General features: G+C 38.6%; 2 protein-coding genes across 7 annotated transcripts in view; one reads left to right on the top strand and one right to left on the bottom strand.

The window, feature by feature from the left end:
• Enoph1 (enolase-phosphatase 1) overlaps window positions 1-23,398 on the top strand; it is a 63,270-nt gene that overhangs the window by 22,896 nt on the left and 16,976 nt on the right. Inside the window, exon 1 of one of the 2 annotated variants that reach the window (XM_027939745.2) lies at window positions 11,280-11,581. The exons of the other annotated variant lie outside the window; for it this stretch is intronic. Within the exon in view, the coding sequence (XP_027795546.1) occupies window positions 11,498-11,581 (84 nt within the window). The 5' untranslated portion in view covers window positions 11,280-11,497. Of the gene's footprint in view, window positions 1-11,279; window positions 11,582-23,398 lie in introns of those variants that run through there. 2 annotated transcript variants of the gene reach the window in all.
• On the bottom strand, window positions 5,452-10,690 carry Hnrnpdl (heterogeneous nuclear ribonucleoprotein D like). 5 transcript variants are annotated; one of them, XR_011707983.1, is made up of 8 exons: window positions 9,928-10,680; window positions 9,000-9,168; window positions 8,745-8,906; window positions 8,216-8,347; window positions 7,967-8,081; window positions 7,279-7,449; window positions 6,394-6,954; window positions 5,452-5,714 (listed from the first exon to the last, which is right to left on the bottom strand). XR_011707983.1 is itself a non-coding variant. In XM_027939742.2 (8 exons), exons 1-7 carry the CDS (start codon window positions 10,368-10,370, stop codon window positions 6,884-6,886), a joined length of 1,263 nt encoding a protein of 420 aa, XP_027795543.2. In that variant the 5' UTR covers window positions 10,371-10,680; the 3' UTR covers window positions 5,452-5,714; window positions 6,862-6,883. The 5 variants fall into 5 exon arrangements, 4 of the variants coding, with proteins under 4 accessions (XP_027795543.2, XP_027795542.2, XP_071470469.1 ...); XM_027939742.2 differs by having other exon boundaries at window positions 6,862-6,954; XM_027939741.2 differs by having other exon boundaries at window positions 5,452-6,498; window positions 6,862-6,954.

Here is a 23,398-nt window from a genome sequence, read left to right on the forward strand (position 1 = left end):
CCCACTCCTCTACCTTATATATACAGAAAAAGGCAGCTGTCTAAAAGCCAAGGCAGCCCTCACCTGATCATGCCAGTACCCTGATCTCATTCTATACCCCAGAATTGTAATAAACAAATTTATTTAACCTACGTAGCTTATGGTATTTTATTATATCAGCCTCAGCTAAGATATTAAATGATTTTCATTTATTTCTGGCAGGCAACTAAGGCCTTGACTATTCTCACCTTAGTTCTGTGATTGAAATTCTCTTAATTATTTAGGTAAGGAAACTGGGTAATCCCTTTAGCATGTGGCTCTGTAGACCCCTTTAATGAGATAATAATGGCATCAGAGACCCCATCTGGAGTTGAATCTACATTTTTTTTACTTCTCTGTCATTTGTCCTTATATGGTCATCAAAAGTTCTAGGCTTATCTGGGTTTTGAGCTTCTAGGTTTTTGTCAGGCGAATTTCTCATCTTTTTAGTTATCTAGTGCTTTCCAGTTTTTTAAAAAAAAATACTTCGCCCTTCTTCTTAATTGTTTTCAGAAGTATAGTTTTGAATTACCTAGGCCACAGTTGTAAGCAAAAGCAAGAATGTACACAATAAAAGTAAGTGCCGCCAGGCGCATGCCTATAATCCTAGTGGCTCCAGAGGCTGAATCTGTTCAAAGCCAGCCTCAGCAAAGGCCAGGGGAGGTGATAAAGTAAATGCCTTTTGTTTTATATAGGTATTCATGTACACATGAGTATACACTAATGGACTGTGATAATGCATATGAATATGTAATGATCAATACAAAAATATGGTATAATTTTTTTCTTATTGGGAATTGAACCCAAAATAAAAGGTGAGACAGGATCTCACTAAGTTGCTGAAGCTGGCCTTAAATTTCATCCTTAACCTCCTGAGTAGCTGGGATTAAAGACATGCACCACTGTACCCTATTAATATAATCTTTGGAATGGTTTCTGTTTTCTAAAATAATTCTGAGAACTTTTGACATTTTCATATAATGCTTTTTTTTCCCTTTCTCCTGGCAACAAAAGAAGTTAATAATTAACCACAGTCTTTGTTTTTAAATTATACTAAAAGTTTGCATACTTTTCCAAAACTGTTAGTCAATAAAACGGTAATGTCTGTATTTTTCCTGTTTAAGAATCTCCACTTGTTTATTAAAAGAACACATAATTCCCCCAACCCCTCCCCACCCCCGGTTCTGGGGATTGAGTGTTCACGTGCTTAACCACTGAGCCACAACTCCAGCCCATTTTCATATTTTATTTAGAGACAGGGTCTTGCTAAGTTGCTTAGGGCCTTGCTAAAATGCTGAAACTGGCTTTTGAAATTGCAATCTTCCTGTTTTAGCCTCCTGAGCCACCAGGCTCATTTTTGTTTCTTTGAAATGGGGTCTGTGTTGCCCAGAACACAAGATCCTCCCATTGCTCCCTCATGAGTGGCTGGAATTATAGGTGCACACCACTGCCTCTGCCTCAGTCTTAATTTTGACAAACTCTAAGACCTATGTGTACATGCATTATAAGGAATAAGTATTGAAAAAATAGATGTACATTAAGTGAGATAAAAGTTTTTGACTTGAGGTTTTAATGTCATTGAAATATATGATTTTAAAAAATCATAACAATCCCATACCCCAAGTATTTTAAAATACACTTTTTCAGATTATTAAAAGAAATATTTATTCAAAAAATTCCTTTTCCATATTCCCAAAATTGTGGTAAGCATAGTTCTAAAAATTCTTAATAGTAATAAAATTTTTGGACTCATTTTCAGTATTTTAGAAGTGTGGTAGAAATCACATAAGAAAAATCTGCACAGGCTAGTATGCTTCTGATTATCAAACTAAGTTCTGATTGAGAGGTATATACCTGATTAATGTCATCACATAGGCAAAGCAATTTTTACAACAAACCATTCAAAATATCATCTATAGGGAGAAAATATTTAAACTACCACTTACCCACCCCCTTACTATTCACATTCTTCCCTGAGTGTCTGAGGTTCAAGAGCAATCTAAATATTAATCAGTGAATCTCACAGGACTGATCTTTCATGGGAACAAGTAGTTGCTCCATATTATCCAGGCTCGTCTCAATAGAGGAATGGACCCATTGATAACACAATGCTTTTTTCCTACAAAAGATCTCAGAAACCAAGCATATTAAACATTACTAACCAGTCATAATGCTTAAAAAGTGCATTCCCAGAAGTGGTAAACTCTTCAGCTGAAAATCTTGGACTTAAATATACCTCATTGTTTAATAGGAGTTTAATAAATTCAAAAATATAATCTGAGTTGATGTTAGCTAACTCTCCCAACTTGAAAATCAGGGCTTCATGGTTTTGAGGACCTTTGGTGGTGGGGTTGACCATCCTATTGTCTACAGTCAATCATTCATGTGTGTGTTTATCAGCCAACTAAATAATCAAGTACAGAGCATCTACTTTGTGCAACCTCACCAAATTCAGTAAATTTTAGTCAGTTACCAACAATTCTATATCCTTTTTTAAAAAGGATATAAAAGCCAACAGTTCTATACCCTTTTAAACCAGCTGGCTCTTAAGAGATGTCTACAGTTTCCCTGAAACTTAAATTTAAAATATTTTTTTGATTTATACAATTTATTTTTGGTCAGATTCTCAAAAGTAGATTGACAAGAGAAAACTTGGTAGTAGTGTTTCTAACATTTTTAACTTGCTTTGATCTTTGAGAAAAATCTTGGAATATTTCATTTGAAATTTCTAGATTTGAACAAGAGACTATTGTATAAACTTTTTAAAAATACACCCTCAATCTCATCACCAAGATCAATATGCCATCCTCACAGATAGATACTGGTAGGCGGGTCGAACAAAGTGAAATTGCCACTTAACAGCACAAAAGTCCTCACAATGTTTAGCATTTAACATTGTCCTGTAATGATCAGAACACCACCATATCCTTTTCTATGGTATATATAAAGTAGCAGTTGAGACGTCAGTGTATTTTTTGCTACTGAACCAAGTTTTTTAAAAATATTTTTAGTTATAGATGGACACAATGCCTTTATAATTTTTTTAATGTGGTGCTAATGTTTGAACCCAGTGCCTCACATATAGTAAGCAACTCCAACCCAAGCCCCTGAACCAAATCTTGTGGAAATTCCACTCAAGCTGGCCGTTTTAAAGCAAACAGCCCATGTTTTTATGGCAATACATATTCAAAGAATTGGGGGTCTTTTCCCAAGAATTTTTTAATATTTTTATTTTATTTATTTACTTTTATGTGGTGCTGAGGATCAAACTCATGGCCTTGCATATGTGAGGCAAGCGTTCTACCGCTGAGCCATAACCCCAACCCCCTGGTTTTTTGTTTGTTTTTTTAAATGTTGCTTTTGCACAAAATGTTGCGGCCATAGTAGATTAGATGACAGGCCTATGAAGCTGAAGTTTGGGAGATTTTCAGAGAATTACATTTTTAAATTTTGCTCAAGACAAAAATCAATTTGGATGGTGTATAATGCATTCACATAACTTTTAACTAAAAATTGCTTGTGTTACTTTAATTAGTAAAACTTAGCATCATTTGGCTAACAACCAATTAAATCTTAATAAGTAGTTAATGACTAAAGAAATGCCCTTAAATTTTATGAAGATTAGAAAAAGACCTCTGCCATTATCATGAAATGATGCACTGAATATTGTTGGGTGGGCAGAGGCTCTGCTTATCCACATTAGTATTCCCAAACTCTAATATCTTAAATTATTAAAGTGGCTTTAAGACTGCAATATTAAGTTGCTAACAAGATATTCTGCTTAACAACTAACACAGAACTTGGAACAATTCAGAAAGCTTATTTACCTGTGTGGGTTATCACAGGTTACTTCAATTTCATTTTTACCCCCACCCCCCTAGATATTCAAACTTGGTTTAGAATAGATAATTTTGTCTTTTTGCACTACTGGAGATTTAATCCAGGGCATTACCATAGAACTGAGTTCCAACCCCCCTCTTAAGACCTAAAAATCAAATTGCTGAGGTTGGTCTCAAAATCCTCCTATGGTAGCCTCTCACACACCTGGATAGCAGATATATTCTAGCTGGATATGATGGTGTATAACTATCTGGTGAACTAATAGACCCTAAGGACCAAATTAAAATCTCAACTCCAAAGCCCAAGTAGAAAAGTACATTCTCATTTCCCCTTCAGATTCTTGATAAACCACGTAAATTACGTAGTGTAGATTCTCAAAATCATACATATCAAGACTTAATTGAAGAGTTTGTATTTTGTTTAAAAAGCTTTTATTCAGTTTGATCAGGGAATAGGACAATCTCAATGCCAACTTGTCACCTAATCATAAATCTGAATTTACAGGATCCACTACTCTGTATTCTATACCTTACAACATTATCTCTCTTTCCTAAGATTGCATATTGAAAGAATAATAGCCAACCTTGATACTTGGCCATACCAAAACAAGGCCAAGACATCATCATGACTCAACAGCTCAGCAAGTACAAATATTGTTGGAACAAAAGTTGCACACATCCAATGTTTAAAAAGGGGAGGGTACTGGCCTAAAAAACACTGGTTTGGTGTCAGACCAATTAATCTGCATGTGAACACATATGCCAACCCTAACATGGAAGGAACCATGGGAACAAACAGGGTTCCCTAAGTCCAACTCTGTGGAATGTAAAATTCAAAGCTTGTTTACCCCAAGTATAAAAACTTCCAATGCACCAGGACCATCACACTTAAGACCAACATTAACCTAAGCATTTCCAAATGGTTTAACTACTCTACTCATGCACTAATTGCCCTAAAAGTGAGATTTACTAGCATTACTAACAAAGACCACATACCTAATATAGCTTCCCAAGATTGCCAACAAAAATACTTCAGTGTGGTGGGGGCTGTGACCTATATCAGCAGAACACAATTTTTAATTACCTTTAATTGTAATCTTAGCCAAACTTCAACAGATTACTTTTGAATACTTAGATCCTACTAGTTTTTCTTTCCTTATAAGTGATTAATTAGAGAATTACAAATGGCTTGCCAGAGAACAAAGGAGCTATTAAATTTTTTGTTTGCAATACTGGGTATAGATCCCAGATGCTAGGCAAGCACTCTACACCAGAGTTAAATCCCAACCCAAGAGTGCTTTCTTTAGATGTAAAAATCTAGCGAAAACATGGTCTACTAGGACTAGGTTTGAGACTGGAGTTCCTAGCTATCCAGAGCACAAAACACATTATGCAAAGAAACGCATGATGGAAGCCTCAGTTGATGGGGAATATATCTACAAAAATGGGTGACAGGGTAGGTGACATTGTGGTTATTTATAAAGGACCATAGTTTGTCCCTGTGGACAGTATACCCTACAAAATAAATGGTGCCATAATTATTGCTTATTTAAAATTACACATTTACAGAGCTATGTAGTACCTGACGCAGAAAAACAATCACATAAGGAAGCATTTATTTGAGGTTTAACATGAAATCATACAAACAAAATTTGTATAAACACAAATCCACATTGAGTCATAACACAGATAGCAAAGGACAAAGTAAAAACAAAGAAAACTAATTGGCGGCTATATACAGTTGGACACAGTAGTTGTGTCTTGTACACTAGAAAGTCTTTTACAAAATAATCATCTTAGATCAACAGAAGATCAATCTTCAATGTCGTCCTGCAAGATGGGTTTCTTTAGCATCTCCTAAAAGCAAAAACAAAAGAGCAATTAGATCTGTGCCACTGTCACAAGCTTTCAAAGGTCCACTTTCATGAATTGTTTTAAGTCCTCACTTTATTCTTTTCTTCAAATTATTAAAGATCACATGCATATTTATTGGCAAAATGAAGCTTGAGTAATTGATAAACTCACCCTGGAGTTCCCAAATGATATTAAATTCAAATCTGTTCAGAGAAGAATCTGGGAACACAATCTTCCCATATTCAAAGGCTGAACTTAAGGCCTACTAGAAGCATCTCTAGTAAGCCAAATAAAATGCTACCACAAATGTGAATTTCAATAGGCTCATTATATCACAAGAAAACAGATTGCTTTGTGCATATGATCTTTAACTTATATCCCCGATTTAAAAGTTCTTGTTTTGGTTTGTAGATTTCACTATTAGCTATAAAAAGAAAAAGCAAGCATTAAATCTTAAAGAATGAACACTTAAAATGAGGCTCCACAATTGAAATACAACACTAAACAGAAGACCAAAATGATTAAGCTGTAAAAAGGCATTTATGTACTTTAACTCCTGTAAAAAACCATTTAAGTTAAGTTTAGACACTTAATCTCCAAAAAGATTAAAAAAAAGAAGCCAAAGTCTGAAGTTTTCCACTTTAATCTTTACGCTGGTACATGAAGTTGGAAGAGACCATACCACAGGACAGCGTTTTCTGGTGTATGCCTTGCGCTCTGCCCGCAACGTGCGACCCCCAGAGATAGACGTGGTCAGGGTGACACACGGCCTGCAATGAAGTTCCCGCTGGCGGGTACAAACAAGGTATAATGTCAGAGTTAGAAGATAACATTCTTGTTTTCCTTAAGTTGTACCCATTTCAGTACTTTACCTGTTAATAGTTCTAAAAAAGTTTAATTATTCCTCTAGACCTCCTGGTACACAAACAGAAAAACTCTTAAGTTTTTCTGTAATACTAAAAAAAGTGAGATAAGACTTTAAAGTTAAAGATCTATAGACACTTTAGGCAAAACAGGCTCATAAAAGCAATTAAAAATTAACAATTTAGTAAAAACAGGCTACATAATATGTTGTTTTTACTTAGTTTTCATTTGTCTATTGATCTTTAAATTAGACATTTCCACTGGTTTCTTATACTCTTATACACACCTGTTTTCTCCAATGTCCTCCTCTAGTATGGCTGGTAATTATTTTGGTGATTGCCACCCCCTCGAGAAGCCTTGCCATAAGTGCTCTGTTGACCTATTTGGAAAAGATACAAATTTGGCTAAGTATTTTATACAATGGTTTCTTCACAAACATTAAAAAGCTATCAAATGTGTAAAACTTTGCATGCTAAATATGAAAATATTCTTACTAGCCAGTAGTCATAAATCATATATCCTAGTACTTTTCCAATCACCATGATCTATTACTATAATCTCATGATCATAATATACCTCAGAAATAACTCCAAATATTAAAAAATAGATGGAAACCTGTACACAAACAATTTCAGAATGGGAGTGTACTTCAATACTGAATTTCAATACCATTGGTTTATGAAATTAAGTTAAATATTCTTACCACTGTAGTCTGCATATCCCTGTCCATATCCATAGTTCCCATAGTTATACCCAGTATAATCATATCCGCCATAGCCACTATAGTTCTGATCACCACCATAGGCACTATTGTAATTTCCATATCCTTGATCATAATAGTTATTAAATCCTTGGTTCCAGTTTTGGCCCTGACCTGAAACAATGCACAATGATTGTTAGGAAACCACTTCTGACCCCCAATTCTAACACAAAATGATGCGTTCTTGTCCCCTGCTCTGCAAATTTTAGAAGGCAGAATGGACCAAATATTGCTATCTACTGGATAGAATATGTTTTTACTGTTATTAGGGGGCAGAAAGTCCAATTGTGCCAGTATCAAGTTTCTAAACATAATGAATAATCAGTTATCTTTTCCATTTAAGGTTAAGATATTAGGTCGACCTTAAGAACTTCTGAGAAAACCTATCACACCATGTTTTGTCAAGTAATATTATTTTTCTACAAGTAATGACACTATTTGTCAAAAGTGGCCATTCTTAAACAGGTGAAACCAGCTAAGCTCATTTAAATAAAAAAGCAACCCCCTCAATTTGTCATTTTTTTCTATGTTGGAATAGCTTTAAAATTAATTCAACTTTGTTCTTTCTGGGCTTAGTCTTACTTAGCAGCATATAACTTAAACCCTGGAATCATTACCCAAAAATTCTCACCTCGGCCACGACCCCTGGTACCACCTCGCCCACCAGCTGCAGCACCTCTTCCTCCTTTTTGTTGTTGCTGTTGCTGCCTATATACCTCTTTGGGCTGTGCAACTTTGATTTCACACTATAAACAAATTTCAAAAAAAAATATACAGAATTTTACTGAAGTTTTAGCATTAAAACATTTTACTCTTCTCAAATTCATTACTTTTTAAAAAAATCCTCAAATTTACATTCAATATATTTACATAACTTTACCTTCCCAGAACCAATTTGATGATATCTGCTTTCTAACAATTTCTTTACTGGCTCTTCATCTGTATATGTGATAAAACAAAATCCTCTTCTTTCGTTTGTTTTTGTATCCATGGGAAGTTCAATATTTTCAATCTGCAATGAAGATGCATGTTCAAGATCATCCAATAATAGTAAAAAGCTACCAATCTGTCTCAGAACACCAGGTAATTTCCTAAAAGGCATCATTATTAGCCTTAAAAAAAAGATTTGCTATATATGGAACATTAACAGTAAATTACCTTTTAACAGCCTTTTGTACCCAGTCCATACACTGATCACATCAAATATCTGGGTTTTGTGCAAAAGAAATTAGATATTGGTTTTTGTTACAGCACAGAAAGCAACAATTAATTTACAGTCACTGGAAGGTAGTTGAACAGTGACATAATTCTGTCTTCATGAAAAATATTAAGTGGTCCTACACAAACTTAACTAAGGATAAACATTTATGAACACACCCAATAGGAGATACTTGTAAACATCAGCGCACCTCTCCAAAGGCTCCAAAATATTCTTTAATTTGTTCCTCAGAGGTATCTGGGCTCAATCCACCCACAAAAACCTTTTTAGGGGGTTCTTTCCCTTTCAAAGCTTTGGCCCTTTTGGGGTCTATCAATTTGCCATCCAGTTTGTGTTCTTTCAGTTCCAAAACCTAGAAGACAAATTTATTGACAGCAATTAAACCCCATAAAAACTTGGGGGGGGGGCGACACCAAAAGAGGCACAGTGCAGAACACATTCCTACCTTATCAACACTAGCAGCATCTTTAAAAAGCACAAATCCAAATCCTCTTGATCTTCCAGTGACTGGATCTGTTTTAATCGTACAGTCTACAACTTCCCCAAATCGAGACAAATATTCAGTCAGATCTTTCTTGCTCGTATCCCAGCTCAAGCCTCCAATAAACATTTTACTAGAAATAAAAGTTATTTTAAGTTTAGCAGTAACTTAAATGACTGCTTCACTCCTGGAATTAACCAAACTGTGAAATAAGCATAAGAAAATTTACACTAACTTCAAGCAACTTAATCTACTTTTACAAACACGAACAACTGACCACAAAAATCTCGAAATTGCATCTAGGGCACCCAGATTGCTTTTCACATGGTGTAATGCAAAGTTTAAAATGTGGCCAAGGTTCTGCCAGATTCCTCAAGGTCCGAAAATCCAACTTCCTGAACAGATCACTCACAACTTTCATGATCTCTAGTTCTCAGCTGTCACGCAAACATCCTACCTAAGAACTCATAATTTAAGCATCAAATGCCACTCATCTATTAGCGCCAAAACCATGAGTTTCTGAACTCGCCCCTGAAAAGCTGCGCGGGGCAGTAAAAGACAATGAAGAGGCGGCGGCAGCTGCAGCATGTGGTGCAGCTAGGCCGGCCCCTCCGCCCCCCCCCCGCGGCCCCCCCGGCCCCACGCGGCGCCTGCGCACTCAGAACTCCGAAGTAGCCGCCCTCCTCCTCCAACCCCTCTGCCCTTCCCCCACCACCCGTGGGCCTCTCGAGTCACCCCCGCCGTCTTACTTTCCTCTTCCCTCCAAGCTACTGGGGCCCAGTGGGCACGAGGAGAATCGACTCGGGGCAAGAATTGGGGCAGCACGCGGCTCCCGAGGGACGAAGGGCGCGTGTGGCGCGCTGGGGGAGGGGAGGAGAGAAGCGTGCGGTACCCGTCATCCTGCTGATTTTTGCTCGCGTTGATCTTGGATCCCTCTGCGAATTCTTCTATGTTGCTGTACTCGTTCATGTCCTCCATAGTGGCGGAGATGTCGGCAGTCGGGTGCTGGCGCGCGGTCCTGGTCCCGGCAGCAGCGGCGGCGGAGCGTTGTATGGAGCTGGATTTAAAATGGCGGCGGAAGAGATCCGGGCGCCGCCTGCGCCCTCCCTTTATAGCCGCCCCGCCCGCCAATCGGGAGGGCTGCTGGGCGGTGACGTGGCGCTGGGTACGGCGCGCCCCCTGCCGGGCGGAGCCGGCAGCAAGCGAAGGGAGGAGCGGGGCGAGCTGCCGCGGCGCCCTCGGCCGCCAATGGGAAATGCTACGGGAGGCTAAAGTAGCGGGAGCGGAGGGGAACAATGGCGGCGGCACATGGGAAAGCCGGGGCGGGACCTCCATCGCGGCCCTCCCGGTGAGGAACGAGGGAGGGGACGCGGGCTTGGGATAAGAGAAGAATCAGATGAGAAAAATAAAGGGGCGAAAAGTCCTGGGGTCAGAAATCCCGAGCAGCGCCGTCGCGGGGCCACAGTCCTTCTTGCCTTGAGAGCCTTTTGTCTCTGGCGTCTGGTCCGACCCACTCCTACCAAAGAGCCATCAACCTGCCTTTTTGCGCCCTCGGTCCCCCTGTGCGGAGCTGCTGCGGCGGCTGCTCCTATCGACTAGCGCCGGGGCCGGACTGCTCCGGAAAAAGGCGGACTGCGCCCGGCGCTGGCGGCTGAGGCGGCGAGCGCGCTCGCCCGCCGCGCGCACGCGTGTTTCGTTTTCGCGCTGGCTGGAACAAGCCGAACAGGAAGGGCGCGCGCGGCGGCCCCTCCGGGCGGCGGCGCAACACCAGCGCCTCTTCCGCTACCACCTCAGGTGCCCAGGCCACGCGACGCGGCAGATCTCCCCCGCTGGTCGGCCGCAGCCGGGGTCCAGCACTGCCTCAGTGGCTAGCTGAGGACCCGAGGAGGGGTGGGGTCTGGTCAAATCATTGTAGATATGCAAGAGCAGAGGCAGTGAGCGGGATGGGGGCTGGGTGCAGTAGAGGGCAAGGGGCACTCACATCCCCGGCGCGCCACTCGCGGGGCTCCTGTCTGCACGTGCCCCGGGCCTCTCCCACTCGTTCAACCAGTCTGCGGAGGGCGCGCGCGCGCGCGCGCGCGCGGCTCCCGCGTTCGCTTCTTTGTTCCCGCCCACGCGAGGCCCATTTTGACGGATCCCGTTCGAGGCAGGCTGGCGGCCAATCGGAGCTGCCGCCGTTTCCTCCCCGCCTCTAGGAACCCACGAGAACCGCCCCTTTTCCTGCCCACGTGGTCTGGGCCTGCTTCTCCGCCTCATTTAGTTCTGACCCCTGGACGGCAGTCGTCTCCACTTGGTAGTCCGCGGAGGTATCCTTTCCTGCGCGCTTCAGGCCCCTCGAGGTCGCCACCTCCGAGATTGCTGCGGGGCTCTCGGAAGCCCAAGACTGTCTTGAGGCGCAGCCGGCGCCGCCCTCCACCCTCCCTACCAGCATTCCGATTTCCGTGGTAACATCTGGGAGGGAAATGGTCGTGTTTTCGGTGCCCGCTGAAGTCACTGTGATCTTGTTAGATATCGAAGGTACCACAACCCCGATTGCTTTCGTGAAGGTGAGGGGCGGGGAAGTTACTTGTGCTAAAATACAATTGGAAATTTAAGTATTGCAGACTCTGCACTAGAAACCTGAAGCTTAGGAGAAGTGCAGCTTTACATCCTCTGGAATGGAGAAGAAGGAGGTTGCTTTGGATAACGGGCGTGCTTTCCTCATGGCACCATCTTCTCCGTCCTCGGTTCTTGCTCTTGGTTAGATGCAGCTGGCTGGGAAGAGATGGTGATGGTTGAAAAAAAAAAAAAGGTGGGGGGGCTCAGAGGGGCAAGTCCCGGTATGCGTGTGCTTCGTCGCCCCGCAGGTGAGCATCCTGATAGTTCTCTGTGGGGCCTGGCGAGGCTGCAGTCGTGATTTAGTGGTCCTTGAGGTCTGGTTCCTCAAAACGGAAACACCTAAATGTCAAGATGACATTCCAGGTAGCCTTGATATCTTGGGCGGTAATGGTCGCTCTTCGTTCCTTTCCTTGGCTGCTGTTAGTGACCCAACTGCTCACTGGTATTTTATTCAACTAGGTTTTGTGGTTCACAGCACTGATTTATTGAACTACAGGACGCTTCTAGGTTCCGTGCATTTTCCTCAGAAGAACATGGAAGCTTGAAGCTTTTAGTCAAAGCATCCTCCTGTTAATCAACGCTGTGCATGTAATCACAAGCTTACTCTTTTCATTATAGCAGGCTCCTTTCCTAAATGTATTCTAGTCGTCTGCCAGAATACATACCAAATGTTGGTATAATTTTTGAAAAAATGTCTCAGGCCTTGATTTCTCTTTAATAATTCATTTCAAATACAAGTATTAGAGATGCTTGGGGAAATGTAGGAAAAACTTTTTGATTCGAGAAACAGCAACTTGTGTTTTAAATTCTATTTCAGTTTATTTTTAAAAGAACCCGTGAAAAGTGATTTTCTAGATGTAGGTTATATAAAATCTATATACACATTTAGGACTCCAGATGTCACAACTACTTAAAAAGTTTGGAAGAATTACAGTATTTTGACATCTTAAAGATTCTGAAGAAATCTAATTGGACATTTTTTCCAAGTATTTAATCACACCAAGGACGTCAAGATTGCCCAAATGCTAATGATTGTGTTGGCTTTCTTTTTTTTCTTGTGACAGAATGCCTGCTTTCTTGGTTTTCAGAGAAAAAAAAAAGATTCCTAATTTTTGTGGTTATAGTATATAGCTACTTAGCTCCATTGTGGCTCTCTTACTTTCTGCTGTCATCAGGAGATCAGGGTAATAACAGAGAATTTTTGTATTAAATATGTACCATTCTTGGAGACTTTATTTGTGGAATAAAATGCCTCATACAATTCAGTTTTGTAACAAAGTTACAGATACCCCTTCCCTACCTTTTTTTCCCCACTGCATAACTTTATGATAGCCACTTCTTGAAAACCTTATGACAAACTTATTCTAAATCTGAAAATTAAAATACCCTAGCAACCTAAATAAGTTGATTTGAGTTTGACACTAGAACTCTGGTGGAGTAGCTCATGCCTGTAATCTCAGCGGCTCAGGAGGCTAAGGCAGGGGGATCCTGAGTTCAAAGCCAGCCTGAGCAGCTCAGCAAAGGCCCTATACAACTCAGCAAGACTCTGTCTCTAAATAAAAAATAGAAAAAAAGGACTGGTGATGTGGCACAGAGGTTAAGCACCCCTGGATTAAATCCCAGGAGACTATTTTGAAACTCAAGGCAGGCTGCAAAAGAATGATACAGGAATGTTTAAAGGATAGATCATTAGTAGTATTGTTAATGTTTTTTTTACACATGATTTTATCAAAGCCACTATTTCCAAAAGTCTGTTCAGAAGAATGTTAGGTCCTTGGATGTTTATGGTAATTATGCAAATAAATCCATTTAATGTACTTTTGGGAATGCTAGTCTGAATGTGTTCAGCTAGATTTCTTAATTGCATGATTTCTCAGAGCCTTTGCATCGTAATACATACGCATATATATGGTGTGTCTTGAGGATAACGGCTTTTTATAAATTTACTTGAAAAGAAACTTTAGCATAGTTTTTGCACACTTTTTTAAAGGACATGCTGAGTTGTATCCTTAAACTTGTAAGCATGGAACTGGGAGTTGAATGATGTTTTATGTGTTGAGCATATTATTAGTCAGATTAGGTATATGAACTTGCAGCCCTGCTCCGTGGAATGATGGAAGGAAACTGAGTACTGTACATATGTGGAATACATAATAACTCATTTTTAAAGATTATGATGAGTGTGTACTATTTACTAAGGCTTTAAAAAGTTGAACAGTTTGCCTGGGATTTGAACCAAAATTGTCTATTCGAGAACTCTTATTCTTTCCATTATTGAATGCAGTCTCTGTAATGAGACCACAGTGTTTGGTCTTTTTTGCTTGGCTGCTTTATATATTAAATAGCACAGTTGATATGAGAACACTTCAGTCAATATGAAGTACCATAAAAGTATATAGTAACAAATTTCAACTTATGTCATCTCTTGGAAATAGGTTTAGTTACAGATCCTTGGACAAAATAAAGCCTTACCTTATTTGGGTGTTTGGTTCAACAGTGAGTGTTTACTGTAAAAACCAAGCATTGTCAGAAATTGCCTTTGAAGTACCCTTAGAAAGTGAATACTCTAGAGCTTGCCCATCTCTCTTTTTTCTTTTTTTAATTAGAGCTTAATGGTTTACATAGTTGTTGGGTTCATTCCAGCAAACTCAGACATACATGGAAATAGATTTCAGTTTCTCTATGTAAATCAAATGCAGCTCATTTTTCCTTTATGGATGAAACATTCCTGCTTCTTCCCTTGAGCATCAGATGAAGTAGTTATTTTGGGATTTTGTGGTGATAAATGAATAATATGTCATGTCAATTATTAGCCACACACTGAACCACTCAGACTGTAAAAGACACTAGGGAACTGAGACTGCCCCCTGGGAATTGACTTGGGTAGAATGGTAGACAGATTGCCAACACTGTTGTTATATTTTCCCTTTTTCTTTTTTTGCTGAGTACTTGAAAGTGTTTGTGTGTTCACACACACACACACAAATACAATGCCATGTAAGTACATAATGTAGTGCCAACAGTTCAGGATATCTTATGAGATGCCATAGAACCTTTCTTTTGCCATAGTGGGGATACCCAAGGCCTCATTCATGCTAGGCAAGCACTCTACCATTGAGCCACATCCCTAGCCTTTTTAAAATTTTATTTTCAGATAAAATCTCAGTGAGTTGCTCAGGTTAGCTTCAAACTTGCAATCCTCCTGCCTCAGCCTCCCAAGTATATATTTCATTTTCTAAGTCATAAAATTTTCAGATTTCTCTATACTAATGCTATAACTGGCTAATTTCTCATAGAAGTTGATGACTGCAGGTCCTTTGTGAGAATCATTACGATTGATTGAGAGCAGAGCCAAAGTAGAACCCAACTTTCTTTAGAGTTCCCACTGCATCTGCATCCTCAAAGTCACCAGCTCTGCACCTAATGGCAGGCTATGTGTCTCTAGAGTTGCTTTTTTCTGCTACTGACTCTGATCTTTACAGTGTTGATTTCCCAACATTTTTTTGGTCATCAAATACAATTGCAGCAGGCACTGCCAATATAAATTTATGTATATATATCATTGTACTATTACTAAGTTTTAAAATAAAATGAGATGACATTCTAGTCAGAATGGTAGCTATTAAGAATACAAACAATAAGAAGTCTTGGCCTGGATGTGAGGAAAAAGCCACGCTCATACGTTGCTGACGAGACTGCAAAGTGGTGCAGCCAATATAGTGACCTTATAAAAGATGAGATTACAATAATAAAAATGACGGTTGTTATAGTCTCCTATCCATTGTATCATCTTACATGCCCCTGTGTATACACATACTATGGTGCAACCACTTGATCTTTGTCACTGGTGATGTAATATGCATTTTCTTTGTGCATTGTGTTATTCTAATGTTTTTAGTCTATGAATGAACTCCATCAACAGTCCTTGCAGTTATCCCATTGAGAAACCTGGCACTATTTCTGAATTTGGGGAAAATGATCTCTCGTTCTCTATTTCTTTTTTTTAATATTTTTTTAGTTGTAGATGGACACAACATCTTTTTATTTTTTTTATTTTTTTTATTTTTATTTATTTTTTTTTTTTAGTTGTAGTGGACACAATGCCTTTACTTTATTTTTATGTGGTGCTGAGGATCCAACCCAGCAGCTCGCACGTACTAGCACTCTACCCCTGAGCCACAACCCCAGACCCTTTATTTATTTATTTATTTATTTTTATGTGGTGCTGAGGATCAAGCCCAGTGCCTCACACCTGTGAGGCAGGCGCTCCACCCCTGAGCTACAACCCCAGCCCCCAAAATGCTCTATATTTAGAGTTAGTACATGTAACAATAGTTGTGATAGTCTATAAAGTTGCTATGAACACTGTTAATGAATACTGAATCTTTATTCCTAAGTTTCTGCAAGCCTCTGGTCATATTTTCAACTGATCAATGATAACCTTATTTTACATGTGTTTCTGTTTGTCTTATTTAGTATGTATTATTGATTTGTTAACAGTGAGTCACAGCCAATAGCACTGTAACTAATGCTTAAGCACAAAGCTTATCTAACATGTACTTTTTCCACAAGGTACCTCATAGCCTTCTTGAGTTGAGGAACTCTAGATAGTACTTTAGCACTTTGCTTCAGGGTCATTTTTAACAGCAAAATCACCAAGGAAAAAGTGGGAAAACATGGCACAACAGACCTAGAAAGGACACTTGTTTACAACATGGGAGCTTAGGCATGGCTTGTTCAACCTCAGCTGGGAATGTTAGCATCTTTGTATTAAAATTTTTCATCATAAGTATTTTCATCATAAGTATATTTGTCCAAAAATAACTTTGAAAGTGCCATGAGTATTGATTTGGAAGTTGCCCATTTCAGGAAAAGATGTGCTAATATGGAATTCACAGATAAGGAGAATTGCCTCTGTAGGATATTATTTCTAAGTACAGGCTTAGAAGTATGTTGATTCTTGGCTACATAGAAATTAGACTTTATGGTGACTCTACTTTTTTTTTTTTTTTTTTTTTTTTAATGGTACTGGGGATTAAACCCAGGGGTACTTTACACTGAACTAAGTTCTCAGCCCTTTTTATTTATTTTGAGACAGTGTCTCACTGAGTTCCTTAGGGCCTCATTAAGTTTCTGAGGCTGGCCTTGAAGTTGGCAATCCTTTTGCCTCAGCCTACAGAGTCACTGGGATTACAGGTGTACGCCCCCGTACCTGGCTACTTTTTCTTTTCTAATGTATCACTTGTGATGTTGAAGATGAATTATAATTCTTTGAAGATTTGATAAGGTTGTTTTGGTTTTGGCTAACCTTATTAGCACCACGATCTTACATTTGTAAGATCGTGGTGCTAATTAAGGATGGTAAGACAGTGGTTAGGAGCTGGAGTTTTAGCTTAGAGAACAAGGTGTTTGGCAAAGTTTTGAACAAGACTAAGGGGAAATACTGTTGCTGTTATTACTATTGTTTTATTGGAAATGTAACAAAAATGCCTGACAAACCAAAAATCTCATTTTTTTTAATTTTTTGAGATGGGTTCTACCTATGTTTCCCAGGCTGGCCTGGGCTCTAGTGATCTTTCTGCCTCAGCCTCCCAATTAGCTGTGACTACCAGCCTGTGCCACCATGCAGAATCTCTTGGAGAGATCAAAGCTACATTAAAAAAGGAATGTGGTATCAAAATCAAGGGAATTGGTTCTAGTAACTTCTTGAAGTCATCTGCCCACATATGTGAGTGGGTTTGCCTTGATATTGGCATTTGATAAGCTTGGGTTTGAGTCGTGGATTTACATTTGTGCCAGCAGTGAAACTGCTTTGAATGTTTCATCTGTTATAAGACATCACCTTGCAGGGATGTTAGGTGAATTCAAGGAGACAATGTGAATTCCTTTTCTTCCCTTCCATTATTAGAGTCTAAGTCCCTGGGCCAGTCAGGTTCTCCCTCTGAAACTCACTGGAGACACTGACATTCTTTTTTGAGCTGCTTTTTAAAAACCTTATTCCAATTACTTGCCTCCTTGATAACCTTCCCCTTGTTCATTTGTGAATCATTACACTTAATTAGGTGACAGTTATCTTTAATTACAATTTAATCTCCATAGATTCATTTTGAATGTGGATGTTGAAATCAAATGTTTATTTCTAAAGACATCAGTTTTCAAAGGAACATACATTGTATGGGTCCTTCCCATTTACCTTAGAAAGATAGGATCAGTAGAGTTATGATTTCTGAGCATCTGTGATCTCAGGGAGCTGCCAGAACACTGAAACTTCTTAATAGTTTTGAATCTAGTCTTTGAAAGGATATTTAAGGAGTAGTTCTAATACTGCAACTGCTAGAAATAGCTGGCAAATGGTATGAACCATTCCAATAAATAATAAATGCTGGCTGTTAAAAGGGTTCAAGCAAGTCTTGGGAAACCATTTTAAGGGAGTTTTAATAATGAAAACAATTTAAAAAGTCACAGTAAAACTAGCTAGCCTTTGTACCAGACTACATTAGTCCAAGTAAAGTAAAGCCATAATGAGATGGCAGGTCTACTTCATTCTTCACTGATTAGACCACATCTACCAGCTTTTTTTTTTTCCTTTCCCCTAACCCACTCCCCACCCCAGTACTTGGGAATTGAATCCCAGGGGTGTTTTACCACTAATACATCCCCAGACCTTTTTATTTTGAGACAGGATCTTGTTAAGCATCTGAGGCTGTCTCCATTGTTGAGGCTGGCCTTGAACTTTGATCCTCCTACCTCAGCCTCCCAATTCTTGGGATTACAGGTATACTGCACCACATTTGGCCAGGCTTTTGTTTTTCAGTGGCAAGTGACCATATTTTAGAGACAATGGTCAAATGAGGGTGAATCTGATAGAAAGGAACTAAAGACATCTACAGAGTGTGTAAATTATCTAATCCTTATAATAACAATTTATGATAATGATTTATTAAAACATGATAATAATGTTTTGCCTATTAAACTTTTAAGAAAATAGAAAAAACTTAACTATTAATTGTTTTAATAACTATTAATAAACTAATAGTTTTAAGAAAGTTATTAATAAACTATTAAAACTTATTGAGAAAAATTAAGTATATTACTTTAACAAGATTATTTAAAATACTAGGTTTTATTACCAATAATCATCCCCTTTTCCTTTCTATTGATAACAGACTGGAAATGAGACTGATAGGCTTTCCTACCCTTTTTTTTTTAACTTCTCAGCTTCTTGATTTACAATGAACCCTGCCCTAAGGAAGAAAGTACAGTGTTGTTTATTTATTCCTGACAAGGATACTTTTGTCCTGACTTAAGAGTAACAGCACAAAGAAGGGTCAAAGGGATCCAGATATTAGAATCATTTCCAAACACATAGTTTTTGCTATTTCTTAACTAGCAGGGTGACATTTATTTTTATGCCATTTAAGTGCATTTAGATTCTACCACACTCCTGACTTAAGAGTAGCATATCCCTTGTGAATTTAATTATGTGAATCGTAGTCACAGATGGGGCTTAGCATGATAGAGATGGAGGTTATATCACCCAGAAAGACTATTCAGCTGCCTAGCTCACCCTCCCACGGCCACAGTTTCAGGGAATAAAAAGTTGTCTGGCTCTGGGAAATGTTTTTTAACTAGTTCATGAAAGATCAGTATAGGTAAATTTAAAACCTGATTTATTAAGTCTCCCTAATATTATTGCTGTAGGTATCTGACACTACACTCCTATGTGAAAAATAGGATGTTTTCCTTAATCACAGAGAAAGATGTTAAATGGGAATCTCATCCAAGAAAGTGACTTAAAGTGACTTCGACCTAGTAGGGAAGCATGGCTTGACCCAAATATAATTTTTCTTCAGATTTATCATATCACAGCTGATTCACTACCTGTGTTGATGGGACTCTTTTCTCTTGAGGGTACAGTCTAGCTATTCTGATTTGAAATTTGGGTTTTACTAAATTCTAATAGCCAGAGATAACTTGACTATAATCATCAATTGCATTCAAGTTTCCCCTCATTTTTTAAAATTTTTATTTATCTTTTATTTTGGGGGTACTAGGGATTGAGCCCAGAGGTGTTTTACCACTGAGGTAAATCCCTAACTCTTTTATTTATTTATTGTTTTAAATTTCAAGATGGGGTCTTGCTAAGTTGCTGAGGCTGGCCACTTCCAACTTGGAATCCTCGTACATTAGCCTCCTGAGCCACTTGGATTACAGGCATATGCCACCATACCCAGCCAAGAATGTGATTTTTCTTAATTTTTAATTTTTATTGGTACATTATAATTATACATAATAGTAGGATTCATTGTGACATATTTGTACATGCACATAACGTAATTTGATCAATTTTATTCCCTAGTACCTCCCCCTTTCACTTCCTTCCTCCTGTCCTCTGTTTGGTCTCCCTTCTAAATTTGTGAAATTCCCACCTCCCACCTTTTTTTTTTTCTTTCTTTCTTTCTTTCTTTCTTTCTTTCTTTCTTTCTTTCTTTCTTTCTTTCTAGTTTCTACATATGAGAGAAAACAGAATGGTTGACTTTCTGAATCTGGCATTATTTCACTTAACATAATGCTTTGTAGTTCCATCTATTTTCCTGCAAATGACATAACTTTGTTTTTTATGGCAGAATAAAACTTCATTGTATAAATACATATCACTTTTTTTATCCAGAATATGCAATTTATTTTTAAGAACAAGCCAGTTATTTTTCCTTTCCTTTTTTCCCCTGAGAATAATGAAATAATCTTCACTATTGCTTTTAAAATTTTAAGTTCTCAAATACTAAAAACATTTGCACTGCATGTTTCCCTTGGAATACTTTTTTAAGTAGTTTTATTTCATTTTATTTTTTAATTGCTTTTGTTTTTTAAATACATGACAACAGAATGCATCACAATTCTTATTACACATATAGAACACAATTTTTTCATATCTGTATATAAAGTATGTTCACACCATTCATGTCTTCATATATGTACTTTGGATAATGATGTCCATCACATTCCTCCATCATTGTTAACCCCCTGCCCTCTCCCTTCCCCCGCCACCCCTCTGCCCTCTCTATAGAATTCGTCAATTCTTCCCATGCTCCCACTCCCTACCCAACTGTGAGTCAGTCACCATATATCAGAGAAAATATTCGCCATTTGTGTTTTGGGGATTGGCTAACTTAGCATTATCTTCTCCATCTGCATCCATTTACCTGCAAATGCCATGATTTTATTCTCTTTTATTGCTGAGTAATATTCCATTTGCATATGTGCCGAATTTTTTTTATCCATTCATCTACTGAAGAACATTTAGGTTAGTTCCACAATTTAGCTATTGTGAATTGTGCTGGTGTAAACATTGATGTGGCTGTGTCCCTGTAGTATACTGTTTTTAAATCCTTTGGGTATGGACTGAGGAGAGGGATAGCTGGGTCAAATGGTGGTTCCATTCCAAGTGAGGCCCGAACTTCCTTAATAAGACTCCTATAGCGCAAGAATTAAAACCAAGAATCAATAAATGGAATGGACTCAAACTAAAAAGTTTTCTTCTCAGCAAAAGAAACAATCTGCAAGGTGAATAGAGAGCCTACATCTTTGGAGCAAATTTTACCCCTCACACATCAGATAGAACACTAATCTCTAGGTATATAAAGAACTCAAAAAACTAAACACCAAAAAAAACAAATAACCCAATTAATAAATGGGCCAAGGACATAAACAGACACTTCTCAGAAGAGGATATTCAATCAATCAACAAATATATGAAAAAATGTTCATCATCTCTAGCAATTAGAAAAATGCAAATCAAAACTACTCTAAGATTCCGTCTCACTCCAGTCAGAATGGCAGCTATTTTGAAGACAAACAACAATAAGTGTTGGCGAGGCTGTGGGGAAAAAGGCACACTCATACAATGCTGGTGGGACTGCAAATTGGTGCATCCAATATGGAAAGCAGTATGGAGATTCCTTGGAAAACTTTGAATAGTTTTTTTATTTTAAATAGCTGTACTTTAAGTACTATTCTCTCTTTTTTTTTTTTTTTTTGGTACCAGGGATTAAACTCAGAGGCATTTGACCATTGAGCCACATCCCCAGCCCTCTTTTGTATTTTATTTAGATACAGGGTCTCACTGAGTTGCTTAGTGCCTTGCTATTGCTGAGGCTGGCTTTGAACTCACAATTCTCCTGTCTCAGCCTCCCAAGCTGCTGGGATTACAGGGATGCACCACTGCTCCTGGCTTTTAAGTACTATTCTTTAGAGGAAACTTTATTACCTATTTTTTTCCAAAGGAAATTTGAATAAATATTATCGCAACGATTTTATTTTTATTGATTCCATGACTTTCTCATTGAAACAACCACTTGACCACAAAGTTCATCCACATTTTGACTTTAAACTTTTATGAGGTAACTTCTTTAATTAGATTTTCAGAAAGTAATTATAAATTGCTGTTTATATAGTATCCCCTTCAGCATTTAGTGGAATTTATTCATAATTCCCTGAAGGGCAAACTCTCTTTTTAATTTTCTAACGTTTTCCTACATGTATACTGCTAAACCCTAACAACCCCTTAGATGCCGGGTGCATTAAAAATATTCACATATGTATAGAATCCTGGATTAATTGCAGCATTTGTTCATACTAGACTATTTGAAAGTTATAAGTGGATTATAACTGAAGTTAAAGCAATTGTAATCACAGATATTTCTGGAATTATTTTTGCAGTTAAGGGCTTTGCATATGTTGGGTAAGTACTCTGCCTCTGAATCTACATCTCCAACCCTTTTTATTTGATTTTGAGACAGGGTCTTGCTAAGTTACCCAGGCTTGCCTGGATCTTACAATCCCTCCATCTCAGCCTCCCAACTAGCTAGGATTACAGGTGTGCTCCACCACACCCACTGTTTCTGGAATTATTATTTGGTGGGGGTGGTACTGGGGATTGAACTCAGGGTCACTTGACAACTGAGTCACATCCCCAGCCCTTTTTGGTATTTTATTTAGAGACAGCGTCTCAATGAGTTGCTTAGCACCTTGCTTTTGCTCAGGGTAAACTTGAACTTCCTATCCTCTTGCCTCTTGGCCTCCCAAACTGCTCAGATTACAGGGTTGTGCCACAACACCTGGCTTCTAGATTTGGGGGGGGGGGGAGTCTGAACGCAATATCTTTGGTTTATTTATGTATTTTTATGTGGTGCTGAGGATGGAACCCAGTGCCTCACACATGCTAGGCAAGTGCTCTACGGATGAACCACAACCCCAGCACCACCCCCCCCCCCAATAATTTTTTAAGCCTAAAATTTTTCTGTGGGTAAGGTTGGGGAGAAAGCAACAAATTTTTGTTTTGGGGTTTTTTGTTTGTTTGTTTGTTCTTAATGACCAAACTTTCTTTACACAATTTTATTGCATATGGAATGGGCAATAATTATTATTATTTTGACATTATTTAATCTTAAGCTTGCATCATCTTATCAGAGGTGAATCAGTAAGATTTTAAATTTTCCTATTTCACATATTTTAGAACTAGAAGATTTAATGAATTTTGTAAAGTCCACAGATAAACATTTTGGAGAGCTGAGGCCCACTGTTGTTAGTACTGTGCTTCTATGACCACACCCCATAAAATAAAACACTTTTAAATTGGTTTTCTTCTCATCTAGGGGCTTAGGAAAATTATTATTATTATCTTTTTTGACAGTGCAATTGCTTTCTTAAAGGATCTTTCAGACTACATGGGCAGAAAAACACACCAAGAATTATAAACCTTGGTG

This window comes from Marmota flaviventris, chromosome 7 (assembly GCF_047511675.1).
Source record: "Marmota flaviventris isolate mMarFla1 chromosome 7, mMarFla1.hap1, whole genome shotgun sequence".
Classification (NCBI taxonomy): Eukaryota; Metazoa; Chordata; class Mammalia; order Rodentia; family Sciuridae; genus Marmota; species Marmota flaviventris.

What these genes read in the sequence shown, in the direction of transcription:
- Hnrnpdl (XM_027939742.2), bottom strand. Translation starts at nt 10,370, where the DNA reads ATGGAGGTCCCGCCCCGGCTTTCCCATGTGCCGCCGCCATTGTTCCCC. An exon ending in TACCAGGGGTCGTGGCCGAG is followed by an intron (nt 7,450 to 7,966) that starts GTGAGAATTTTT and finishes GCATTGTTTCAG; the next exon opens with GTCAGGGCCAAAACTGGAAC. An exon ending in GGGATATGCAGACTACAGTG is followed by an intron (nt 6,955 to 7,278) that starts GTAAGAATATTT and finishes TTTTCCAAATAG; the next exon opens with GTCAACAGAGCACTTATGGC.